Raw genomic sequence first — 25,715 nt, 5'->3', positions numbered from 1 at the left:
ATTGGTTAAGAATTCTCAATTAATAGCTGTAGTTATAAGAGAATGATTACCTGACATTTTCTTCTGAGTACTCTGAGCATACCAAACATTCTACAGGTTTACTAGTGCATATTTCATTCTGGAATTGGCAGTTTCTATGATTTGGCGAATTTTCTTGACTACTACTACCAACTTCAATTGTTTTCTCAGATTTCTGTTCTTTTCGGCTTCTTCTATGTTTGGTGTCTTCATTCGGAAGTATCCTAACTGGACTACTTCTGAAAAAAAATTCCTTAGCAGATGTAAAATAATTCTGTCGATTTCTCAAATCCCGTCATGTTGAATGGAGAAAAATAAAAAGTGCAGAAAAAAGTATCCTACCTATTTTCAGTCAAGTTATAACCGTCTGTGGGATGCCTGGATTCCCTCAAAGTCAAATTTTCAAGATCCAAACTATCTGGACTAGTTTGTGAGTTATGCAAGTGGTTATTATCAATATTTGGCTTATAGCTTTTGAGAAGTTCTTGGAGATTAGATTCTTGAAGAAGATGTAAGGCACATTCACCTTTATTGTTTAACATATCTAAATCTATTCCCTTTTGAATCAAGAAACAGGCCAGGGCTATAGCTAACCTGAACTCAGTCACATGACTGATTTGCTCATATATTGCATATATTTCGGGACAATTCTCTCTCCTTATTTCTGCATTCAAATGTGCTTTTTTAATTAAGACAAGATGTAGAGCAGTATCCCCATCTTCGTCCTTGGCATTAATATTAGCTTTCAATTTTATCAGCAATTCCACAACCCCACAATGGCCTGAAAAAAACCATACTTAAAAATGTTATTACTAATAATCCAGAAAAAAATAAATACCCTGACTAACTGCTAAAAGGAGGGCAGACTGATTCCTATTGTTTCTTAGATCTATTTCTGCCTGGCCCACTCTAATTAATGTATCAACTACTTCTTTGTGGCCATTCAGAGCAGCAAGGTGAAGAGCAGAAAAACCGTCGTCTTTTTTTATATCTACCAACTGCCTAGCTTGAGTTAGTAATTTTGTAGTAGCATAAGTTTTTCCTTTGAGAGCAGCATGATGCAAGACATTGAACCCACGTTTGTTTTTTAAAGTGAAATCCATATCAGGAGCAGCACAGAGTAAGTCAATAACCTGAAGACTATCTTTACCTACAAGAAATACACTAGTAAAAAAATTTTAATAGCGCACAGCTTTGTTCAATTACTTATCAGTAGGAAAATTTCAGTTCCGTGATTTTTCAATCTCACAAATATTTTTAATATTTCATTTCGAAAATACTAACCCTCAAAACATTCTCATCAAATACTTATCTGAACTCGATGCCTTACCTATTGCATCATGAAGGGCAGTATCACCATATAAATCTCTGCAGTTGGGATCTGCTCCAGCAGAAAGAAGTATTTGAACACACCTGGCTGGCTGTTTGTGTGCTGCTATGTGTAGAGCTGTGCAGCCACTTTTATTGGAAGCATTAAGGTTGGATCCACCGTTTATGAGTAATTCTAAAACCTGACAAAAGCAATAATTTTTACAACTCCAAAAATTTATTTTAAGTACTGCTCAAAAATTTAAATGGATAAGACCCGTTTGTACCAAACGCACTTAGTGTTAAGTGTCCCTTAAAATGAACCCTCAGCTTAAATTACGTTGCACCAACTGTTAAGTTACATTGAAATGGCTAAAGCTAGCCTTAAATTTAAGCGCTCCTGTAATGACCACTCAGGTATTTGAGGGCGGGATTCTAACCTAAAATAATTTGTTGAACTGGCTGCAGAACTTTTTGTGATGGATTTTGAAAATTGAATGAATTCATTACTGAATACCAAGCCTTTTCTTTTTCCTTTATTGTAATGCCATCAGTCTTTTTTAATTTTCAATTTGGTATCACAAATCACACTATAGTATGATTTTATGATGATTCTTCTGTTGAGAAGTTGAGTGCCCTTAGTAAATTACCACTTGCTTGGCAATCATTCATCGTATTCGTACTAACAAGGGCAATAAGGACATTTTCTTCACGTTCCTCTTCAACATTAGTAAAACAAATTCACACAAGACCTTACAAAGAAAGTGTTGTACTTATATAAACTTAGGTACCTTTTATTTGACAATCATTATCATTATCAATATTGAAGCTAGTTCAACAGCAAGAAGTTGTTACTTTTTGATATAATAATTTACTTGAAACTCACAGACAGGAGAATAAGGTTAGGTTAATGAAATGACAATGATCATCGGCAACCGTGCAACCAATGAAATGGCTTTATTGGATTAGGATGAAGTTGCACCAAAATTAAAAACAGAAATATCACTAGCTACAAAAACTTAAGGTCCCCTTACTTAAGATTCTGTTAAGCCACAGTCGTGCAACTGGGAATAAAATTAAGCGTCCATTAACTTTAAACGACACTTAGTTAAGTACTCGTTTTAAGGGGTATTGGTGCAAACGGGCGTAATTTGCGTCCACGTCATAATATATCAGTGGCGGCTGGTCTGTGAGGTCTATAGGGCTACAGACCCCCCAGACAAGAAATCAATAATTTTATGTTATTTACCTTCCCATACGATTTCTAATGAAAATATTACATTCCACAGTTATTTATATAATTTGTTAATGTATAACTTCCATGCGACTGCTTCAGTTTTGTTTATTTCAATCATAATCTAGCAGTCCGTCCCTGCATGGGCGATGAACCGTATAGCCGCGAATTCTTGCATTCGGACAGTCATTCGGCTCCACCCGCAACTCTTCGTGTCGGTCAGATACGAAGTTTTAACGAGTAAAAGGGCTACGATAAAAGTCGCCCCTTTCCGCTTCAGTCTAGCTGCTAGCGCATAGACAACCTAGCATAGACAAACACTAGCAACCTAAAGTGTGTTCGTATTTGTTTACGTTTTGAAATCATGGCGGACAAGTGTTCAAAATATTTTAAAAACTGATTTCGCGAGGCATTCGCTGGCGGAAAAAAGCCGTATTTAACTGCTGGGTAGACCGACTCCCGATTTAAATTTAACCTAGGCAGATAAAACTCCAGAAACTTCTTACACAAGATGATTCTCAAGACGAGTGTATGAGAAAGACAAGTGAATATGTGGCTGTGTTACTGTGAATGCGTTGTTTTGCTTTCCTTGCTTATTATTCAACTTCGCTGGAAGTGACAACGTATAGGCAAGGGCAGGATTTGAAGCACCTTAATGAAAAAATTAAGAAACATGAGCTATCTGCCAAGCATGTAAATTGTTCGATAGAATTGGCTTTTCTGGGTACGACTAATATCGCTGCTCAATTAGATTCAGCTTACCGGCATAATATTATTAAGCACAACGAGCAAGTAGATAAGAACAGGTATGTTTTAGAAAGAATTATAAATTGCATCAAATTTTGCGGTAAACTGGTTTTGAAATTTCATATTTTTATTATTATTCTAAAAGTAGCCCCTTAGGGAACTAGATCACGAGCCGCCACTGTAACATATAAAGGGAAATAATAAAACTATTCTGATATATAAAGTTAGGTGCCTACATACGGTTAAACCGCCTGAAGGGACATTAGTATGCAGGACTACTTTAGAGCGACAACATGGTAGAGAAATTAACAAAATGAAAATTCCACCTGGTGGTGTCTGCAGGCTGTTACAAGCACCTTAAAATCAAGGTTGGGGCGAGTGGGGCTTCCCCAAGCTCTTCTTCTTCTGCTCTATTCGGCATTATGTCAATGAGGTTGGGAATTAAATTTTGAGAAATGTTTTACGGAATGTCCGTCAAATTATTGGCGAGCTGTTGTAAGGTCTGCAGGTCAACTAAGCCGTTACATGTTCAATACAATTTCGGTCTGGAGAGGCTGCAGATTGATTCTTTCAAATCAAAATCAAATTATTATAATACTATACATATAATGGCAGAATTGAAAATGGTAAAGATTTTTTCAAAAAATCAAGACTGGTGTTTAAATGATAAATTAAAAAATATTATTTTAAAGTTCCAACCAATTGTAGTAGTAAAGGCCATATAGATATTCATAGATCAAATGTTTTTAGAATTCTTTCTGTTTCACCGTACTTTTTCTTGCAAGAAAAAGTTCTTATAACATTTGTTATTTTTTCTGACTGCTAGTTTCCATCTCTGTCTGGGACAATTAAATAATCGTGTAATGTGTCTGGATCATTACTCCATTGGATAATGGAGTAATGAGTTTCCACAGAGGGGAGAATTTTCCGATTGAATATCACACACTAAGATGTCTAAAACACTGGTGTGTGCACTTGTCACTTTTTGCAAGCATCAACATTTCAGAAAATCGGGGATATGGGATCAGTTCCGTGGCGGCGCCACCATGTCATTTGCTTCGTTCTATCCTTGTTCTACCAAAGGAAGTCCAATGATCTCTCGTTTTATTTTGTTTTGCGTTGATATATTGAATATCGATCAAGGAGTGCAAAATATGAACTGGTCCATTTTGTCAGCTCTTAAGGATTATTTGTGATTTACAGTTTAATTTTCTTTGTAAAAACAAATCTGTTAATATTTCAACACTATCGAATAAGGGTTCGAAGGAGTATTTACTATTCTTCTACAAAATAATTTCCGTTTGACAAATTGCATTCGTGAGGGGGGTAATTCAATATGATTTTAATCAAACACAGTTGACGGAAAGGGAACTTTCACTGCATCTACTCATACAGAATATTTGAAGAACAGACTCGAATAGATTTATCCATTTCTGACTCTCAATACATGTTCACAATTCTCATTACGTATTTCCAATACAGTTTCTTCGAAATATTGCTGAAGTTGCCATAAAACTTAGCAATATCCGTCCCGAATGTTCGTTCATCTGATTTTGTTCTGCCTCAAATTCCAACAACACCGAATTCTTAGCTGTAGTTCTTGATTGTCCATACAGAAAACTGAACTTACTGAACGACATGTTGAATAAATGAATGTTCTACATCCCTTTCTCGAAACTAATACATTTTCACACACCAATAATCGCTTATAAATACAACATATTCGTAAGTTGTAGTAAAGTATTCAAATTATTTTCAAATATCAATTGACAATGCTCTGTCAAATTCTAAACAGCGCTACCTACAGTGGGAAAAACTAAACTGATCCCATATCCCCACGAAATTAAAAACAAAATCGAATCAGTGAATACACCAGAGTTTTAGACATCTTATCATACACCTACAAGAAACGGGTTTTCTGTAATTTTTTTTATTTATCCAGTAAGTGTCATAAGGGCCAAATTTGGCGTGTGTGTGATACGCAAACTCTACATGGTATGTGCAGTGCATCCGAAATTCCCTGTCTCCTAAGGGGCGTTCTGCAACCGTTGGAGATATGAAATTTTATGTTAGAACTTTATGGACTACTTATTCATGACAACTTCAAAGCAGCTTTCAGTTTTTTCATATATGTTAAACTTTGAAAATTACATGGTCATTCTGAAATTAATGCTTTTTCGGGGATACTTTGTGTCTCGAGAACCTCTTATGATATTTTCAAGACGAAAACTGTTTGTGATACATATTTTTATGTAGAATTCATTGTCGTACACTAGAAATTTTTCTAAGCTAGCATTTTCTAGCTATAACTCAAACTTATGGTTTTTTTTTAATGGGACACCCTATATTTTATTTCACCATTAAATTTTTTTTTTCTGATATAAATATTATATAACACTTGGTATTTAAAAATAGTTTTGATAATTAAAATTTTAATTCTATACTTTAAAGTAGATTTATTTATGAATCAGAGGTACTTCGACAATTATGAAAATTATCACATTGACAGAAGTCAGTAATCCCATTTGTTCCAGAATATTTCAAAGTATTTCCACTTGTGAAACATTCCAAATATCAATCATCAAAACTATTTTTAGATACCAAGTAATTTATTATTCCAATCAGAAAGAAAAATGCAATTTAATGGTGAAAAAAAAATATTAAAAGAACTGAAAGTTCGAGTTATAAATCGAAAACGATAACCCACAAAAATTTCTAGTGTAGGCCAATGAATTCTTCGTAAAAATGTCTATCAAAGACAGTTTTCATCTAGAAAATTTAATAAGAGGTTCTCGAGATACACAGCATTCCCGAAAAGGAAATAATTCAAGAATGACCCTCTAACTTTCAAAATTCAACATATATCAAAAAACTGAAACCACCTTTGAAGTTGTCATGAAGGAATAGCCTATAAACTCCTGACTTAAAATTTTATATCTCCAACGGTTGCAGAAATACCCTTAGGAGACAGCGAATTTGGGATGCACTATACAGCAATACTGGAAATGCGATTCAATGGATAAAGGTAAGTTTTCTCTAGAATATCCACTTTAATTTTTGAGGACTTTACATGAATTTTTGAAATAATACCTTTCCTACTCAACACCTCATCATGATGCGATAAAATTTCAGTATGACATAATAATAGTCTGAGATCCGGCTACAAGACTAATACCTTCATCTGTAATTCTTTCGAAAAATCCCCATAATTTACGGACAAAACAATTTTAAAGAGGTGCCCGAAAAAATTCTGAATCGATTCTGACCAAAATCAATAGGTTTCATCAAGCTTCAGATGAGCACCAACGTGCGAAATTTCATATCGATAAATGCAACTGCGAACTGTGTGCCTAAACAATTTTTCAGAAAAGTTTTAACTCAAAAACATAACACCCTAACTAGCCAACACCCATAACTCAAAGTATCAAGAAGAATACCATTCCGTCGAGAAAGAGCAGATGCTGACTATGGTTTAGTTCTCATTTGACCTAGTCTGAACAACACAACACCTTCCTCGACCCAAATGGGACGAATTTATTGCCCCTTTTTTCTATACAGTAGTCGCTACGGTGAAGAAATGCACCTCAGCGCCGTACGACGGGAAAAGAGGCCCAACTCAATTCGTTTTCCTAACTCTCAGAGTGAAAATTGCATGTTAGCATTTACTGAAATTCTCAGATTGCTGGAATAGCCTATTGCTCGATTAAGCAAGGGAGAGGGGGTACAGAAACGTTCGAATTTGTAAATAATTAGCGAAATTAATTCAGATTAGACTTACACATAGAAATTTTTTTAGATTCTGAATCTACGTCCTCCATGAAGGATTTCGTGATTTTTTTTTCTGAAAAATTGCTTTTTCAAAATGTAAGGGAGGCCCACAACAAGCGCCTATAAGCTCCGCAAGAGCTGGCGTTTGTTAATAGTAATCTTGAAATAGCCGAAAGCCATTGAAAACCAGATATATGGAAATATCTTACACAGGAAGTTATTTCTATGTTACGTACGCACAACCTGATCAATCTAGGATGCATTCAATTACTCTCTACTGTGGCAGAATCTTGTAGTTATTGCTGACATAACGTTCGCAGGTGCTATTTAAAGTTGTGATTAGGTACAAGATCTATCCATATTGCAATTTCGCGAGTTTCAATTGAGAAGGAAAGGTTTCATCAAAACTTCATATATGCTAACACCCTGAAACCTTTCCTTCATCCAAAGGTGAAACTGATAAAATTAATCGCTAGAACCTACCTCTGGTTGGTTTCCAAAAGCAGCATAGTGCAAACAAGTGTCGCCATCATTATCACTGGAATTAACTGAAGCACCGGCGGCCAAAAACATTTTTACGACAGCCAAATGTCCCTGATGAGCCGCCACTTGCAGAGCAGTTTTTCCCCCACTCCTAATGTCAACCATAGATCTTGGAAGGTCGTCCAACAATCTTTTACATGTTTCCATGTTTCCTTGGGCGGCTGCTCTGACTAAACGATCGGCTGTACCATTTGATTGATTATCCCCATCTCCACCAGGGTGCCACTGCACTGCAATTTAGACGTGAATACTTACGTAAGGGGTATTTAAATTTCTTGAATATATCCTTTGGAATAATTGATTAATTCATAAAATCCATACGATTCATTTATTGATGTCAAGTATATACGGAATCACGATACTGATCGCCGATATGTTATGATATATGAATAAATAGAAAAAATAACATTAACCCAATTTTTTTGCGTCGGAATACATCACCTACAAAAATGCTGATATATTTCAGGATCTTTAGTACTTTGGCATCGAAAACTAGATTATTATTTCAAATAGAATAGCCTTTAATTACTAATTTCCGAAAAGTAATTAGACATAACATATTTATGAAATATAAGCATGTCAAATGAAGAGGAAACGGAGAGCTTTTCCTCAATAATAAAATCAAATGTGGAAAAATGTACAGAGTGGTCAATTTCGTTCTATGATTGATATGAAAGATATAGAGCATTTGATTCCGCTTATAATGGGATATGATGCATGTATACTTACTGACAAAGAAACTGCAACACCCAGAAGGAGCTGTTTGAATTTTAATTTTTTTTTGGTAAAACATAGATAGTACAGCAAGAAGTAAATGATTAGAATTTGGAGAAAAAAAACGGGGGGTTTACATTCTTTTTTTATAAAATTTGCTAATAATTTGTCCATCGCGGTTATCTATACACTCCCCAACACGTCTTGGCATTGATGCAAGAAGATGGTCTATTTCTTCTTGAGGGATACTATCTCAATCTACCTGTATTTCATGTCTCAGAGCCGCCACAGTCCGTGGGGGCTGGGGTAAATTTCCAAGCCTTCCGCCCATGATGTCCTAAACATGCTCTATGGGATCTGGGCGGCCATGGCAAAAGATTCATATGGGACGCTTCAAAAAAGCTTAAACTAACTCTGGCAACATGAGGTCGAGCATTATCTTACTGAAATATTGGTTTCTCGAGCCGGTTAAGATAAGGGAGAACATATGGCTCCACTATTTTTTGAGGTAACGTAGCGTTGTCATGTTACCTCGAATAAAGACTAAAGGTGACCTACTTCCATGTACAATAGCACCCCATACCATAACGCCTACTGTCCGGTGTATATGACGCTCAATATCAAAATGAGGTTCACGTCTTTCTCCCCGACGCGTCCTACCCTTCTTCGGCCATCATGTGCACCCAAGAAGAATCGAGATTCATCAGAAAAGACGACCTGACGACCATTCCACATTCGAATGTTGTCGTTCTCTGCACCACTGTAATCGTTGCCCGCGATGCTCAACCGTAAAAGGTAACACATGATGGCCTTATACGGCGGTAAATCGTTCGGACGGATACAGGATGGCCTTGTTCTCCTAACCACTCATCAGCCAAAGATCGAGTTGTCGCAAATCGGTCTCTAATGGCCTTAGACACCGATATTGATCTTCATTTATGCCCCTTCGACGTCCGGTGCCTAACTCTTCTTCGATTTTAGGCATTATTGCTGTTGGTGTTACTACTTCTTGTGACAATTGACATGTTTCGTTGGCAAATGTCAAGAAGGAAAAAGTAATCTGTTAGGTTAATGGCAAAGTTTTGGTTATGTGCACAATCTTTGCTTGAACGCATTCTTGTTTTCTTTTATTTTGTAAGCTATACAGCACATTGACAATATTAACCCTTAATAACCTGAGTTATGATCACTATTCTAATTGAATAAATATTCTTTATAGAGTGTACAAAACAAAAACAACTCAATTTCTGTTTGAAAATTGTATAGTTTTTGTTTGAGAAAAATGGTGTTACACATATGTAACGCTAATAGCTACAGTTACTGAGAAATAAAATAGATTTGCCAGTGAAATTTGCGTTACATATGTGTAACACTAGGTTATTATGGGTTAATATTGATATTATATATATCAGTAAAAATGACATTTTCCAATGAAATATGTATGTCAATTGTCACAAGATGTAGTAATACCAACATAAATTTCAACCAATCAGCAATCGAGGTTATGAAAATCTTTTTTTGTTCTTTAACAGTAAACTCTAGAAAGCTCGGTAGAATTTCATAAATATATTTGATCATTGCGGAAAGAATGAAGTAGGTTTCGTTAGAAAGCCATCATTCCCCGTTGGTAGACCTTTTAGACCTTTTTCTAGGTTGGCCAACATGTAGGGAAGTCCTCCATTGGAAAAAGACGTTCGTTAAGTGCTGCCATCTGTTCGACGAAAGTGGAAACTATTGTGATATTCGTAACTTCTACTTATCGTTCAAGTGTTCTGGCAACACCCCACATTCTGGTAGTCTTTCCCCCTTTTAAAATTTTTGTCTTTCTTTCTGTCTGCCTGAAAGGGTAATCTCCCAATCTCCGTATTATCAGAACCGAATTTCAAGGGATTTTGAAAGTTGGAAAGAGGGCATTCGAAGGAGGTTTTAGACTTCATTTCATTTTTCAACTCTCCATTCAACAGCCATCTTGAAAGGAGTAAATAAAATAAAGAAATTTAGTCCGGCGAAACGGGCAGGCACAGCTAGCAAGTAATGAAGTGCTTGTTCCCGAGGGGTACGACATCATTTACTCTCAAAAGTTTCTGAAAATTAAAGTCAAAGATCAACTCACTTGATGGTTCTTGCCTTTGATTCTGCGATGCATGCATCGTATTCGCTAGTTCTGCAGCACTGCCAGGTACGATTCTCACGCACTGCGGATTCAAAGTCCAAGCATGTCCTTCCAACTGAACTCTAAGATCTCCATCAGAATATACTTTAAGTACTTTTCCAAGTTTCCCCAAAGTCTAGGAAAATATTTTTAATCAATCTTTCTACCTTAAAAATTATATGTGATACATGAAATGGACAAGACAAGCGGAGCGAGTTCTTATACAGAATAGCATTCTTGTTAGCACTGGAATTCGACTTAGTTCACGGATAACGAAATGAAAGGTATGTTTGAATATTTTGTGAAACAAGGACAATATAAGAATTCGGTCCAATATTAAACAAAAACGACAATTTCTTAAGTGTCCTTTCACAATCAACGTGAGCCATAATTCCAATTTCGTAAAACGCTAAATTGAAGTATAGGATTTCAGGTAAAAGTGTTCACAATGCCAAACATATTTTCACGTTTAGGGGCATCGTAACTCAAATGTCACGTAACCGTAGCTCAAACGCAACTCATACGTAACTTTACAAACTTAGTTGTATTGAAATCTCAAAAATTCTCTCAATCTGAATGCCAATTTTAATTAAAATATACGTTTATACGAGAAATAACTCATTTTTTTCGCGCACGCAAATGCGACAACGATGAGAAACGGCATGGTAACGGCATGCAGAATTACGTCTGTCATTATATATAAATTAATCAAATCAAATTTGATGTGTATCGTAAAATTGATATACAGTAGAATCCGATTATTATGACGCCGGCTATATTGACCAATCGCTTATTATGACGCAATTGCAGTGTTAAGTTTGGTTTCATTCAAAACTCCTTACAACAGGGTTCGGATTTAATGACTTCGCTTATAATGACATGTCGCTTACAATGACATGATTTCAGATACAACAACATTATTTGTAGAAAATTTATCCGGTTATAGTGACATCTCGATCGTTTTCTCAAGCCACCCCACCCCTTTTCATGCGACGAGGTTTGATACGATACGAGATATATCAGATTTTTTTGTAAAAACGAAAAAGTTCTTCATATTTAGCTGATAATTTTAAATTTTTTCAATAAAGGAAACATATAATTTGTCGTTTTTCTCTCAAATTGAATCCATAAAAAATATCATCAATTTTGCTTTTTGTGACTTCCGGTTATTATGACGTGTTTTTCATTTCCCCTCAATGTCATTATAAGCGGATTCTACTGTATTTATATATTTCAAGCGCTTGTAGAAAAAATATGCTTCGCATCGTTCGGGCAACAGTAGTGCCTTGCGGGCAAGTATCACTTTCCGCACTTGATAGGAAAATAACCATTTTTGTTGTGTTCGTTATTACCAGGACAAGGTTCATCTAACGATTTATTTTAAAAAAAAGTCAAGGAAACAAAAAACGGGCTTTCCTTTTTCCTCCGGTAGATCCAGCAATCATAGTTGCCATAAGCGAAAATAAGATCAATCAATCAAATCAACCCGATTTATACACTGTAGTGATGTTTACCCCCGGCAGTCCAGTTTCAAGAACGACTATTCCATCACGATCAATATCGTATGTCTGATATCAATGCTGCAGTCTGTTAATTTTTTCCCTTATTTAGAATAGAATGCCGAAGCGAATGATAAGCTATACGCAAGGAGAGATCGAGTGACTTCTTACCAAGGATTATAAATTAGGGTTTATTATCTACAATTTCATACGTTTTCTTTTTCTATTCAGAATATCTAACGGATTTCTATTCCGAGAGAAATATCAGTTCAAAATAGACGGTCAGAAAAATAGATGGATAGGGTAAATAGAGGAATGAATAAGTATCCTAATATAATTTTTTTCATACGGAAAGCACTAGAGTCCCAGCTCCAACGATTAAAATGAACCACCACTATTCCGTAGACGATGGAAAGCATGTTCCTCATATTTTTTCGAATGTGTAAAACAGCTGGCCAACAAAATTGATGAGGAATGTATCAGATTTACTCAGAAAAATTCATATTTCTTTCTATAATAACATTCTACGATCGAGAGTATGTTCCTCTTTTTTGTTTTGAAAATTTAAAATGGCCAATGCACCCATTCAATCAATTTTCTTGGATGGCCATTTTGAATTTTTGAAAAAAAGAGGAGCATGCGCTCCATCGTAAAGAGAATATCGGTTCATTTTCATCGTTGGAGGGGGTTTTTCTGAGTATATTGTGATACATTCCTTTATCACCAATTTTCTCGGCCGGCCATTTTGAACTTATTATTTTGAATATTATTATTATTATTATAACTTGACGAATATATGCGCTTCATCGTAGACAGAATAGTTCATTTTGATTGTCGGAGCTGTAGTGTGAACAAAAAATTATGTTATCCTTCTGGAGAAGGAATCCTTAAAACATTCTGAATAGAAAAAAATCGGTTCATTTGATCGTTGGCGGCGGCGTTCTAGGGCTGTCAGAATGAAAGAAAAAATTTTTTGAGTACATTCTGATACATTCCTCTATCCACCAATTTTCTTGGCTGGTCATTCTGAACTTGAAAAATGAGGAATAGGCGCTTCTCGTAGAATGAATAGTTCATTTTTATAATCGGAGCTGTAAAATGAACAAAAAAATTATGTTAGGGATATTTTAGTCATCCCTCTATGTACTTTAGCCATCAACTTCCTTGGCGGGATGTTTTGGACTGATTTATCTTCTAGAGAAGGAATCCTTAAAATATTCTGAATTAAAAAAACTCGGTTCATTTGATCGTTGGGGGTGGCATTCTAGGGCTGTCAGAATGAAACAAAATTTATTTCTGAGTACATTCTGATACATTCCCCTATGCACCAATTTTCTTGGCCGGCCATACTGAACTTGAAAAATGTAGGCGCTTCATTGTAGACTGAATAGTTCATTTTGGTCTACGGAGCTGTAGTATGAACAAAAAATTATGTTAGGGATATTTTAGTCATCCTTTTGGAGAAGGAATCCTTAAAACATTCTGAATGGAAAAAAAATTGGTTCATTTGATCGTTGGGGGTGGACGTTCCAGGGCTGAATAGTTCATTTTGATCCTCGAAGTTGTAGTATGAACGAAAAAAAAAATGTTAGGATATTTTATCCCTCTATGTACTTTAGCGATCAATTTCCTTGGCAGGATGTTTTGAAATGATATATCTTCTGGAGAAGGATTCCTTAAAACATTCTGAATAGAAAAAATCGGTTCATTTGATCGTTGGAGGTGGCGTTCTAGGGCTGTCAGAATGAAATTTTTTCTGAGTACATTCCGATACATTCCTCTATCCACCAATTTTCTTGGCCGAACATTCTGAACTTGAAAAATGAGGAATAGGCGCCTCATCGTAGAATGAATAGTTCATTTTGATCTTCGAAGCTGTAGTATGAACAAAAAAATTATGTAAGGATATTTAAGTCATCCCTCTAGGTACTCAAACCACCAATTTCCTCGACCTATCATTTCGAACAGAAGGAATCTTTGAATCATTCTGAATAGAAAAAAAAAACAGAATATCGGTTCATTTTGATCATTGGAGTTAGAGTTCTAGGGCTGTCAGAATGAAACAAATTTTTTTATGAGTACGTTCTGATACATCCCTCTATACACCAATTTTCTTGGACGGTCATTCTGAACTTGAAAAACAGGAGGAATATGAGCGTCATCGTAATATGAGAATCAATAATGAAATCACAGGGATTATAAAACATGATCTATAATCCTTGGTATGAAAAGAGTCTTTTCCTTCATTAAACTTAGGTTATTATTCGTTTCGCCATACTATTATGAATAAGGGAAAATAAATTAACCGACTGCAGCATTGATATGAGAGATCGACTGGGAGCAAAAATACGACAATAGTGTTAATCATTAATTAATTTGGAATATTAGAACATTACAGTTTAAATATTCCATGAGCTGTGATTTTCAACATCAATGCATTTTAGATTTCAGGATACAGAATATATGATAACGTTGAATAATTTTCCTTAGATAGATTTTCCTTGGACCGATTTTTCTTAGATAGATACCTGAAAACTCCCACCTGAGAGTGCATAAACCCTTTACTTACTCAAGATGTTTCTATATCTTCCTTCATAAACTAAGTCAATTAAATTGTTTGCGAAACTGACCATAACCTCTCAATGTAGTAATGTTGAAATATCCTCATTTAGAACTTACTATACATAACTGGCATGGGGAAAAATTGTTGGGCAGTGAAAATAAGAAAGATTCGAAGTTGATATTATTGCAGTTTTAGGTCTAACTGAAATATAAAAGTACAAATCTGGGTCAGCTGATGACTGAAGTTAGATACATAGGTTAGGTTAATGCCAGCTGATGTGCTGATCTCCCTTGGCTGATGTGCGTAAATGGACCTTATCGACTCGAGTGATAAGAAACGGTAACAGGCCCCAGGTGAAGCTGGCTTCGTTGAAACTCCTGTTGAAAAATCTCGAAGATCTGAAGCTTTTTTCTCGTATTTTCTATATGTTTTCCGAGTCGAGAGTAGTACGCGCCTATGGTCCGGTTATTCGTCTTTCGTTTCGCATTCGCGGACACGGATGGGCGGCGGTTTTCGAAGAAACAGATAATTCCCGAACCTCTAAATCAGCTGATTTTCCATCTTACCTCTCCCACTCGGTGCTTACGAAATTAGTAGTACGAGATCAGTCCAAAACTTGAAAAAATTCTTTCTAAACGAGCTTAAACATCGGAACGCACTGTTGACACGTCTTAGTTTTACGTAAATTATCGAGGATTTTTTCCTCCGGTAATTATTTCGTAAAATTAGTAAATAATATAAATCATGATATTTATCAATCAAATAAATATCAGATATATATCATGATATTTGTCATGATAATATATCACTAGATATATGTTGGCCAACTCTGTTCAAATACCCTAAAAATTCCACTAGATTTCGAAAGTTACGTTTGAGTTACGACGTCCGTAAACGCAAAAATTATGTTTCGTATTATGAACACTTGCATGTAAAACCCTATACTTCAACTTTGGGGTTTACGTTGGAATTGCCTTCGAATTAAGGCTTACGTTAATTGTGAATGGGCACTAAGGGTCAATTTCACCAAGAGTATAAAGCGAGATTAGAAGTAACTGGCATTAAGTAAAGAAACTCTCCGATTTATGTCGATAACGCATCTTAACTTTACCCTTAATAACCTGAGTTTCAATTTTTTCAGAAAAATACTATTCTAATTGAATAAACACCCTTCATGGAGTGACAAAAACAACTCAATTTTTGTTTAAAAAATATATGGTTTTTGAGAAATATGGTGTTACATATATGTAACGCTAATAGTCAGAGTAACTGAAAAATAAAATACAGTAGAATCCGCTTATAATGACATTGAGGGGAAATGAAAAACACGTCATAATAACCGGAAGTCACAAAAAGCAAAATTGATGATATTTTTTATGGATTCAATTTGAGAGAAAAACGACAAATTACATGTTTCCTTTATTGAAAAAATTTAAAATTATCAGCTAAATATGAAGAACTTTTTCGTTTTTACAAAAAAATCTGATATATCTCGTATCGTATCAAACCTCGTCGCATGAAAAGGGGTGGGGTGGCTTGAGAAAACGATCGAGATGTCACTATAACCGGATAAATTTTCTACAAATAATGTTGTTGTATCTGAAATCATGTCATTGTAAGCGACATGTCATTATAAGCGAAGTCATTAAATCCGTACCCTGTTGTAAGGAGTTTTGAATGAAACCAAACTTATCACTGCAATTGCGTCATAATAAGCGATTGGTCAATATAGCCGGCGTCATAATAATCGGATTCTACTGTAGATTTGCCAGTGAAATTTGCGTTAGATATGTGTAACACTAGGTTATTATGGGTTAAGTTAAAATGGAGTGTCACCGTGTTTTGTGGTTTCTTTACCCTCTTCACTTCACTTCAAAGACGAAGGAGATGTAAAGATAAGAAACAGTGTTTGCATTTTAATCTCAGTTATAGTTAAGCGGAGTTAATCACCGTTTGGTGAAACTGGCCCTAATCTATGGATCAAGCATTGTTGAGTCACAAATATTTACAATAATTCGAAATAAAAATATGTTGCGCAACCTCGGGTGAAGTAGATTAGTTAGTTCGACTGAAAATGTGAATCCCCATGTATTGGTGATCATTACACCATCCACAACTCACATTTTGCATTATATCAATCCATTCACCATGACCTTTCTGGAGCTGTCTGACTTTCTCCATATCGTTAATAACACTAACAATATCACCAGCTGTAAACAAATTAACTTTTGATAAAGTTGCTGGATTGAAAGTCCATCTATTATTGCACCCTTCATACTGCACTCTTATATCCCCTTTGTCTGTCACCCTGTGTACTGTACCAATTTTGGAAATATACTGAAAAAAAAAACAGAGAAATAGTTTGGGTATGAATTTGACAGATCGTATTAAAGTAGAAATCTCAATACTATATTAAGAATAAACCAATTGTTATGATAGTAAATAGGTAGGAAGTTATTAGACTTTTATTGACTGTCCTGTATGTTCTGACAATAATCAATATCACAGTAACTCAATAATAATTTCTGATTGTTATACTCTCCATAAAAATTCTTCAAATTTAGGTTTTGTCTGATTCAGGAAAAATAAAAATTTATAGCTCTATTGACAAAATAATTTGATAACAGCAACCAACTCATGTATACTGGACAGGGTGGTCCAGATCGTAACCAAGAAATTGTAACCACGTATTTATTCTACATCAAAAATAATAATAATAAAATAATCATTTTTTTATCTGAAAATATTCAGTCTCGCTGCAGTACGGACGCCACTGGTAGAATAGAAATGAAATGATATTATGCAAAAAGTGCTCCTTGACGCTCAAAACCTTTGTCTCAAATTTCATAAAAATATTTCAAGCAGTGAAAGTTATTAATAGAAAACATTTTTTTTTTCTATAATTTTAACACCCCGTATCTCGGAAAGCAAACATTTCTTGACATATGTTTATATGACAAACTAGGTCTTATTTTTGATGTAGAATACGTGGTTAAAATTTCTTGGTTACGATCTGGACCACCCTGTATATTCTACAACGACTACATTCACGAGAAAGAATAATGACACTTTTGAAAATAACTGCATAATTTTTTTTTCATTATAAATTCTAATGACTCACCTCTGACATTCTAGGATTCCAACCTCCATGACCTTGTTGCATCTGCTTCAGCTGTTCAACTGATACATTCACCTGTACTTTATCCCCAACTCCGAATGGTGGTGGACCAATTCTTTGAGGTTGTACAAGTGGATGTTCAACACTTTGGCCTGAAAATCTCTAAGTAAAATTCTATATGATACTCAATAAGCGATTCTTACCTAATACTGGTAAATGTTCTGGATAATAAAAACCTCCACTGGTTGGCTCAACAAATTTGATGTCACAATTACCCTTCTGTCCTAACCTATAAACGTTTGTAGAACCAGAGAACCATGTTACATTTGCTACGGATCTGCTGCTTTCGTTGTCCCATCCTCTAATGTCTAAAACTTTGCCAATTTTTCCTGAAATTATCAGCAATGATAAAAAATTCAATAAGCTCTGACTGGGTCTTTCTTAACAGAAAATAAAGCTGGTCAATACAAAGCGTGTCATCAAAATGCCACCCGATAAAGCATATTTTTGCAATAACCATGTTGAAGTCTGATTCAACCACTGGTAACAGTATGGTTATCAACACCCTCAAGCTTAGAACCCGATTATTCATATTCGCTTGCATGAGTTGCATGTGAAAAATATGCATAGACAAAGAAATTATTTATTTCTCCATGAAAAAATCAAACAATTCCAGAGTTTAATAGTTCTTTTTGGTAGTTTACAAAGATTTTAAATCATTTGATTTGATGTAAAATTTTACAGACGCATCAGACATTATTTCGATTTCTTCTCTTTTCGGAAAAGACAACAAGTCGTAAAAATATTGTTTTGTGGAATATGCATAACATTATGCCAAACTTGCTCTGATAAATTCAGATGTGACTCTGTCTTAGCGTGAGGCCTGAGTGCACACTGGAGTGTACCGTTTGGCGGGGCGGAGCGTCCAGCGAAAGCGTCAAACACGTGTTGAAGAATGGAAGTGTCCTGAGTACAGCCTTTAACAGCGATGGATGCAGCGTTCTTGTTTGCGTTCAGCGTAGCGTTGAATCCAAGTTCAAGTCAGTTTGTGTTTTAACAGCGTTGTGTTATGGGAGCACGATGTCGTTTGAAGAAATAATGCTGTACTCGTCGCAAAACGTTGAACGCCACGCTAAACGCCGTTCCACTCAGGCCTTACCCTTAGAGCCACACGACACTACGCTAAATTGGGCACTGGGCACTTAATCCAGTATTGAAAATTTAATATTATTATAACTGTGCGCATGTGATTGTGCATACTCCTTATACCCGCATAGATCGTAATGCAATTTTCTCACCAACTCAGGAATTGCTCGAGATACTTTGAAATAGTTCAATTTCAGTGGTGGATGAAATAAATGGAATGAAATAAAAACATAATTAATAGCAATAAATGATATACGAAAAATAAAATGGATTTGAAAAAATTTCAATTACCTTCTCCGCCATCTTGGTTACCCCATTCCCAATCGAAACCTCTTACTACTTTGGCTCCAACAAAAATGCCTTGTAATTCGCATTTTCTCCCATTTTGGCGAAGTGGTAAATCAATCCTGAATGAAATGAAACAAAATAGGGTCTTCAATTACTATGTTTTTTGATTCCATTCAATCTTACCCTATTGATGCTGTATCATCAAATCTCTTGAAACGATGGGTCAAATCATGCTTATCTCCGTGGTAACACATGTAACACAAATCGTAGTCATAACAAACAGAGCATTTATATCTCATTCCACTGATACCTTGGCTTTTGCATCCATCACAAACTATATTAGGATGTTTCACACCTGATGGAATTAAATTGAACGTGTCATAATTTCACTCCAACGGAAATTATTTCTTGAAGATTAATACTCCATACCAATATAATGTAATAAACCATGACTTGAATAAGGATGGACAATAATATACCAAATTCTTTATGAAAAACGTAAATTATGAGGATCTATTGGAAGTACAGAATTTTTTGCAAACAAGGTACACAAAGAGATGAATGGAACACGGGCATATGGAAGAATAATCATGGTAAATGGGTACACCCAAGTGTAGCGTCATTCTACTAAAGGGTGTTTTTTTACAGGTGGGGAAATGTAATGAAAATTTCATTTCGAAAACTGTAAATTGATAGCTTTATTTCTATTCATTAAAGATATAGAGTAAGATCCCAGAGTAACCAGACATAACTTATTTTCACACAGATGAAACTTCAGGATCTCATGTGCTTTGAATACCTGCGAACTTGTGGAGCTTGCCTAGTGACACTTGGGCAGATACCAGGTGACAAAGGTTACTGAAAATAAGTGTTACATAACTTTTTTTCACATGGCTGATTTTTATATATGTTTCGAAGAATATTATTCTGAAGTTATATTATAAGTGACAGACACTCTGCATGCTGCACAAAAAATAAACGAACTTTACTCATTTTCTTCTCGATCTTTTGATACAGGCATCCTAAACTTCTATTTTCCATAAAATTTGGATTATCCAAAATTTCGATTATCCGAAATCTCTTTGGTCCACATTATTTCGCATAATCGAGACTGTACTTTACTTCAATCGATTGCTGCAAAACCTGGCATCATCTACGAAAATATAAAAGAATTATTCTTTTAATAAGGGAAATGCCTGTCCATTAACTATTCAAGAATTCGCAAGAAAATACTAACCCATTGTATCTGAATTAACAAAGGACTAAGAATGCAGTGAGTTTATTGTGTATAAGTATGTGCAAGAGTTGATACTCTTAAGTATGTGTATGTGCCATGTGCGAGCAATGTATAGTATACAGTAAAGGGACCAACAGATTGTGAAAGGGAACCGAGTTACCATAGTCTGACTCACTCTGAAACGCATGCTTAGTGATAGTGCTCTTGCGCTCACACACTCTGCTAGGGAGTGTGTGTTTAGGGGATGTTTGGTCACTACTATTTGTCTGAATGATGAAAGATACCTTTTTTATAGTTACTTCAATGACATATTTCAATATCAGACTTGTGAAAATAAGTAAAGTTCATTTACTTTTTGTGCAGCTTCAAAGCGTCTGGCAAGAGTTTTGGCCCATGGTCTGTCACTTATAATATAACTTCAGAATAATATTCTTTAAAACATATATAAAAATCAGCCATGTGGAGATAAGTTAAGTAACATTTATTTTTAGTTACCTTCGCCACCTGGTATCTACCCAGGTGTCACTAGGCAAGCTTCACAATTTCGCAGGTATTCAAAGCACATGAGACTCTACTGAGATCCTAAAGTTTCATCTGTGTGAAAATAAGTTAAGTCTGGTCGCTCTGGGATCTTGGACTAATAGTCAAGATCTGCAGAAAGTCTTTCGTTTGTGACATACCACGGCTTCAACATTTACCATTTTAATACCGCATAAAAAACCCTCAAAGTTCACTTCCAAGCATATTTCTAATTTAAAGGTATGTATTTATTGAAAATTCCTTCTACCTCACTTGCGGTAATCCTAAATTTACGAAACATACAATTTTTTGAATCTAGTATATTTCCAATGGCAATATTTTCCAACTTTTCAACATTTTCTACCATCAAGTCACACAGATGTGGTTCCTAAGAAAGACAAGCACCTGCTATTCACATTATCATAACCACTTTCATCAATAGAAAATTATTGGCGTCAGCCCCCATAAGAAATCTATTCATTTCTTCACAGGTAAAACATTAAATTTTCTAGATTTAGGCTCATCATTTTTTCTATTCTTAGAAGCTCAGAGTTTTTGAAATTTCGAAATATCCTTATTGTCCTCAACATAAAATATTGACTTTGATATTGGGCTCTATCCCGTGAAATATGCCTGCATGGTTGCTTTCGATATTGAGGTTGAATTCATTTTGAGGCACCACCCTTTGAAACACTTATATGTTGTTTAGTAACGTTTCTTAAACTTTTCCGGTGAAAGGAACTAAAATGCAGTATGCTGTTTCTTGGATTAAATCTTCTTCGGAATCCATTTTAGAGAAAGAAATATAATTTTGACAAATTGTTGTAATTCATCAGCCTCAATCACAACTTATTTTTAATTATGAGCCATTATAAATTCCTTGCCGATTTTTTGTCGCCAGTTCTTGGACTATAGGCTTAAATTATAGATCGAAATTAATTCAGACAGATAGGTCCACTGTCTGACTTAAAGATCAACCAATGTTACCATTCAAATCAAACTTGCAGCATACCATCATTCAGAGTTGCTACTGTAAGACTATTCCATCGAGGAAGAGTAGATGCTGACCACGGTTTCGGCCTTATTTGACCTCGTCAGAGCAACAAAACTGCCATCCCGATAGAAAACGTCTCGTGATAGACTCTTATTGGGTGCGAGCAGATACTTAGTAGTGGAAAATTATTATATTATTTCAATTATTTTTGAGCAATCTACTGCTACTACAGAACAGGTCACCAGGTGTATTTTTTTATTGAGAATCATTAATTTTCTAGATCACAGAAACAATTTTCTCTTTATTTCTGTTGAAAAGAGTTTGAATTTCTACACACTTTTTCTGCTGTAATAGCTATATATTATGAATTGCTTGAAATACCACCACATGTATTTTTGAATCTAAGTTGAATTCTCACCTATTTGTGCATTGTCAAAAATTCTCAAATCATACTTTCCAAGATATCCCACTCTGTAGTTGGTACGAGCACCATTGTCCCATTGGACTACTACAGTTTTATCTGGTGACCCAGCTGCTCCAGGTTTTCCAATTTCACACACAGTACCAACAAAACCTTCACCACCATCTGCAAAGATAATTAACTTGTGCAATGGAATATATGCACTAGATTTTGTTTTAAAATTTCAATCATATTGCATATAAGCCTATGTGAATGTTGATAAGACTCATTTACTTGCTTACAATTAGACTGCCAGAGGTGTGTCATTGTTTCCACGGAACCTGATCATCATCAATCCTCATAGACAACAGCAAACATACGTTTTTTTCACTAAACAAATTCCTAACAAGCATATCCTTTCCATAACAATTCATGTCAACATTCACAACGAAATTCATTTTAATCAGAAAAAACATTTTTTTTTCTGTATCCCACCACTGACTGTATAGCAACATTCAACTTTATCTGCATAGAAGTGGGGTGCAGGTGAGTCAAAGTAATTCTAATGAATAGAAACAAAACAATCACACACTGTTCTATTGCAAAGAATATCACCTTTCAAGATAACATTACAATAGAGAGTAGATTAAATAAACTAATAGCTTTGCATATTTTCAGCGCATTCACATTGAATTGCCAATGATGATAACTGATCAAAAACTATGATAAAGCTTTCAACATATTTCATATAAGAATGAACAGAAGGAATCTTGAGGCTAATTATTGCAATTATTAGAATTATTGCACAATTCACAAGTGAACTGGTTGAGAAAAAGGAATATATTTTATCGTTCATCAACTTTTTGATTAAATTGTAGGAAGAAAAATTCAGAACATGGATTGAACCATTTTTATATCAAAATTATAGTTAATATGAAAAATTCGGAGATAGAAATCAATGCTTCTGGCAGACTTATAGAAGCCAATTCTAATGGCATAAAGTGTGAAGACTGGGTTAATATTTCGAACTCAATACAGTACTAGCAAAGATGTGCACTGACACTACTGACAGTGGCAATATTTCAGAAGATTTCAATCTAGTGCAACACACGTTTTACCAATAGAATTTTCTATTATACTAAGACACCTAAAATAACACAATAACGTACCTAAAATAAACTGAAATATCCCTTATTATTTTGTATAGAGCAGTATCATAGTTTTAGATTGAAATCTCTGATAGATAGGGTATTTGTACCATTGAGGGTGCCCACATCAAATCAATTGCATAATTTTTGCAAATAAACTCACCCTGGTTTCCCCAGGACCAATCGGGACCCCTCACTATCCTTAAACCTGGAGTCAGCATATTGATATTGATGATTCAGTATCGATGATGGGAAGTTTGCAATCCAAAATAGAAAGGTAATTCACCGACCCGAAATGTCCTGGTAATAATTCTACATCGTCTTTTCAATGAAGACCTAGATATTTATTGGAACGTGCAGCTGCATACTATCCCACAAACACTTCAATCACGAAAATCTATATTTTTATCTCATCTGTTGAAATATCAAGTCCCTATTTTCTTGACGTTTGTTTTGATTTTAGTTAGAGAAGTTTGTCACTTTTCTCTGACTTTTCTTCAGAACCACAGAACACGAATATACAACATTCAGAACCACAGCAAGCAGCGTGAAGCTAGCTGACAGTGCTGACAGCTGCTGAATGCCAGAGGCGTAGAGCGTAGAATGCGGAGTCGCGGAGTGAGTATCCAAAGTGTCCGCTGAAAATCTCGAAATCATAGAGAAAGGGACTTTTCTCTTGTCTCTGCTCGAAATGTTGAATATAAAAAATATTCCGATGGTTTCATTCAAAACTATTTTTCTAGATTCATATTGAACAACGTATATGAATGGTACAGGGAAATAACCATCGATGTCAATTTTCCTTACGGCTGACAAAAACGCGTTTTCAACTTCGAAATCCGTTCATATTATTTGAAATATGACAAATTAAATACAATGGTTTTCGAAATGAATATTATTAATATTATAATGAGGATAAATTCAATTATTTTATTCATTGCCGTTAAGGCGCTATCACTTTTCATTATTAATATTATTATACATACAATGAGTGCATTACATGAAATAACTTAGAGATTTTTCGTTCCGTATGTCGATCGACATCGTTAGTTCTTTCCCTGCACAGTGCACGGTTAATCTTCGGCAGCGATTTAACGTATGACTGAGCTAGTTTCAGGCCTGTTTTAATGTACCATAATATACTACTTTTCATTCTGAATCGAATGGTGTGTCTAACGTCCGGTTTCATAATCAAATTTGAAGTCACTTTAAGCTTAAAGCTTCCTCTACTGTCATGTTTACGTCCAGTTTCATAATCAAATTTAATGTCACTTTAAGCTTAAAGCTTCCTTTAGTGTCATTTTTAGTAGGGTTAAAAGAAGCTTTAAAGTTAAAGCGGCTTTAGGTTTGATTATGAAAGCGGCCGTAACTCATTTTCGGACAAAAATTGACATCAATGGTTTTTTCCCTGTGCCCTTCATATAGTCTGCTTGATCTGATGGTAGAGTGCCTTAATATAAAACTCATCGTAGTATATTCAGGTACTCATGAAAAACTACTGAAAGTTTCATAATATTTTTTTGCTTTTCTGAAACTAATAATGAGTTAATATAGTTATTTTCCTAACAAGTGCGAAAAGTGGTACTTGCCCGCACGAAACTGTGTCGCATCGTTCGGGCAAGCAGTTAAGTGCAGGCAAGACACTTTCCGCAATAGTAAGGAACAATATTTTCTCTACAAGCGCTTGATATATACATATATAAAAAAAATAAATAAAATATATCCATTTCAGGAAACAGATCAAATTTTATTTGGTTAATTCATATACAATGACAGACGTAATTCTGCATGTCATTATCGCATTGTTGACTTTCTGTGCATAGAACAATGATAGAATTTAATTTACTCTATAGTCTATAACATTTGAGTGCGGGAAGAACCCCTGCTTTTCCGCACGCAAATGCGGGAAAGGAATAGCAGGGCATTTTCCCGCACCATTTGGGAAAGCGACTCCTTTGGGACTTGAAATACGTGCGAGAAAAGCGTTAAACGGACAGGCTTGTAGAAAATAGTAATTAACGTTCCGAAAGTGGTATATGAGGTGAATTTTTGGAGCGAAATTACCTGAAAAAAATTTTTTGCTGCCGTTTTCTTTGTTGAACAGGATATCGATGAATAATAACGTATGAACTTTATGTATTATATATACAGATTCCGAAAATTTAACACAGAACATGGGGAATGCAAAGAGAAAGAAGGGGAGTTAAAAAATGAAATCCATGCGTCCAGTCAACAACACCGAGAACACTCTCGGTTCTCGAGATATGATTTTCAGCAACCCTGGAAATCTACGCCACTGGCGGCTATGGACCCTTGGTA

General features: G+C 35.2%; 1 protein-coding gene across 3 annotated transcripts in view; it reads right to left on the bottom strand.

The window, feature by feature from the left end:
- Positions 1-23,901, bottom strand: part of LOC123312256 (E3 ubiquitin-protein ligase MIB2) — a 28,798-nt gene extending 4,897 nt beyond the window's left edge. The window contains exons 1-13 of one of the 3 annotated variants that reach the window (XM_044896590.1): positions 23,560-23,901; positions 22,267-22,434; positions 19,282-19,453; positions 19,102-19,217; positions 17,868-18,053; positions 17,668-17,816; positions 16,668-16,883; positions 10,446-10,620; positions 7,559-7,848; positions 1,349-1,529; positions 857-1,168; positions 361-799; positions 51-257 (exon numbers count right to left, since the gene is read on the bottom strand). In XM_044896590.1, coding sequence (XP_044752525.1) covers positions 51-257; positions 361-799; positions 857-1,168; positions 1,349-1,529; positions 7,559-7,848; positions 10,446-10,620; positions 16,668-16,883; positions 17,668-17,816; positions 17,868-18,053; positions 19,102-19,217; positions 19,282-19,453; positions 22,267-22,434; positions 23,560-23,617 — 2,669 coding nt within the window. In that variant the 5' untranslated portion in view covers positions 23,618-23,901. Of the gene's footprint in view, positions 1-50; positions 258-360; positions 800-856; positions 1,169-1,348; positions 1,530-7,558; positions 7,849-10,445; positions 10,621-16,667; positions 16,884-17,667; positions 17,817-17,867; positions 18,054-19,101; positions 19,218-19,281; positions 19,454-22,266; positions 22,435-22,550; positions 22,741-23,559 lie in introns of those variants that run through there. The other 2 variants (XM_044896591.1, XM_044896593.1) reach the window with 2 other exon arrangements.
- Positions 23,902-25,715: the final 1,814 nt, after the last annotated feature.

The sequence above is a fragment of the Coccinella septempunctata genome, chromosome 4, assembly GCF_907165205.1.
Source record: "Coccinella septempunctata chromosome 4, icCocSept1.1, whole genome shotgun sequence".
NCBI lineage: Eukaryota > Metazoa > Arthropoda > Insecta > Coleoptera > Coccinellidae > Coccinella > Coccinella septempunctata.
Note: the sequence above shows the minus strand (reverse complement) of the source record. Positions and strands in the feature narration are given on the sequence as shown.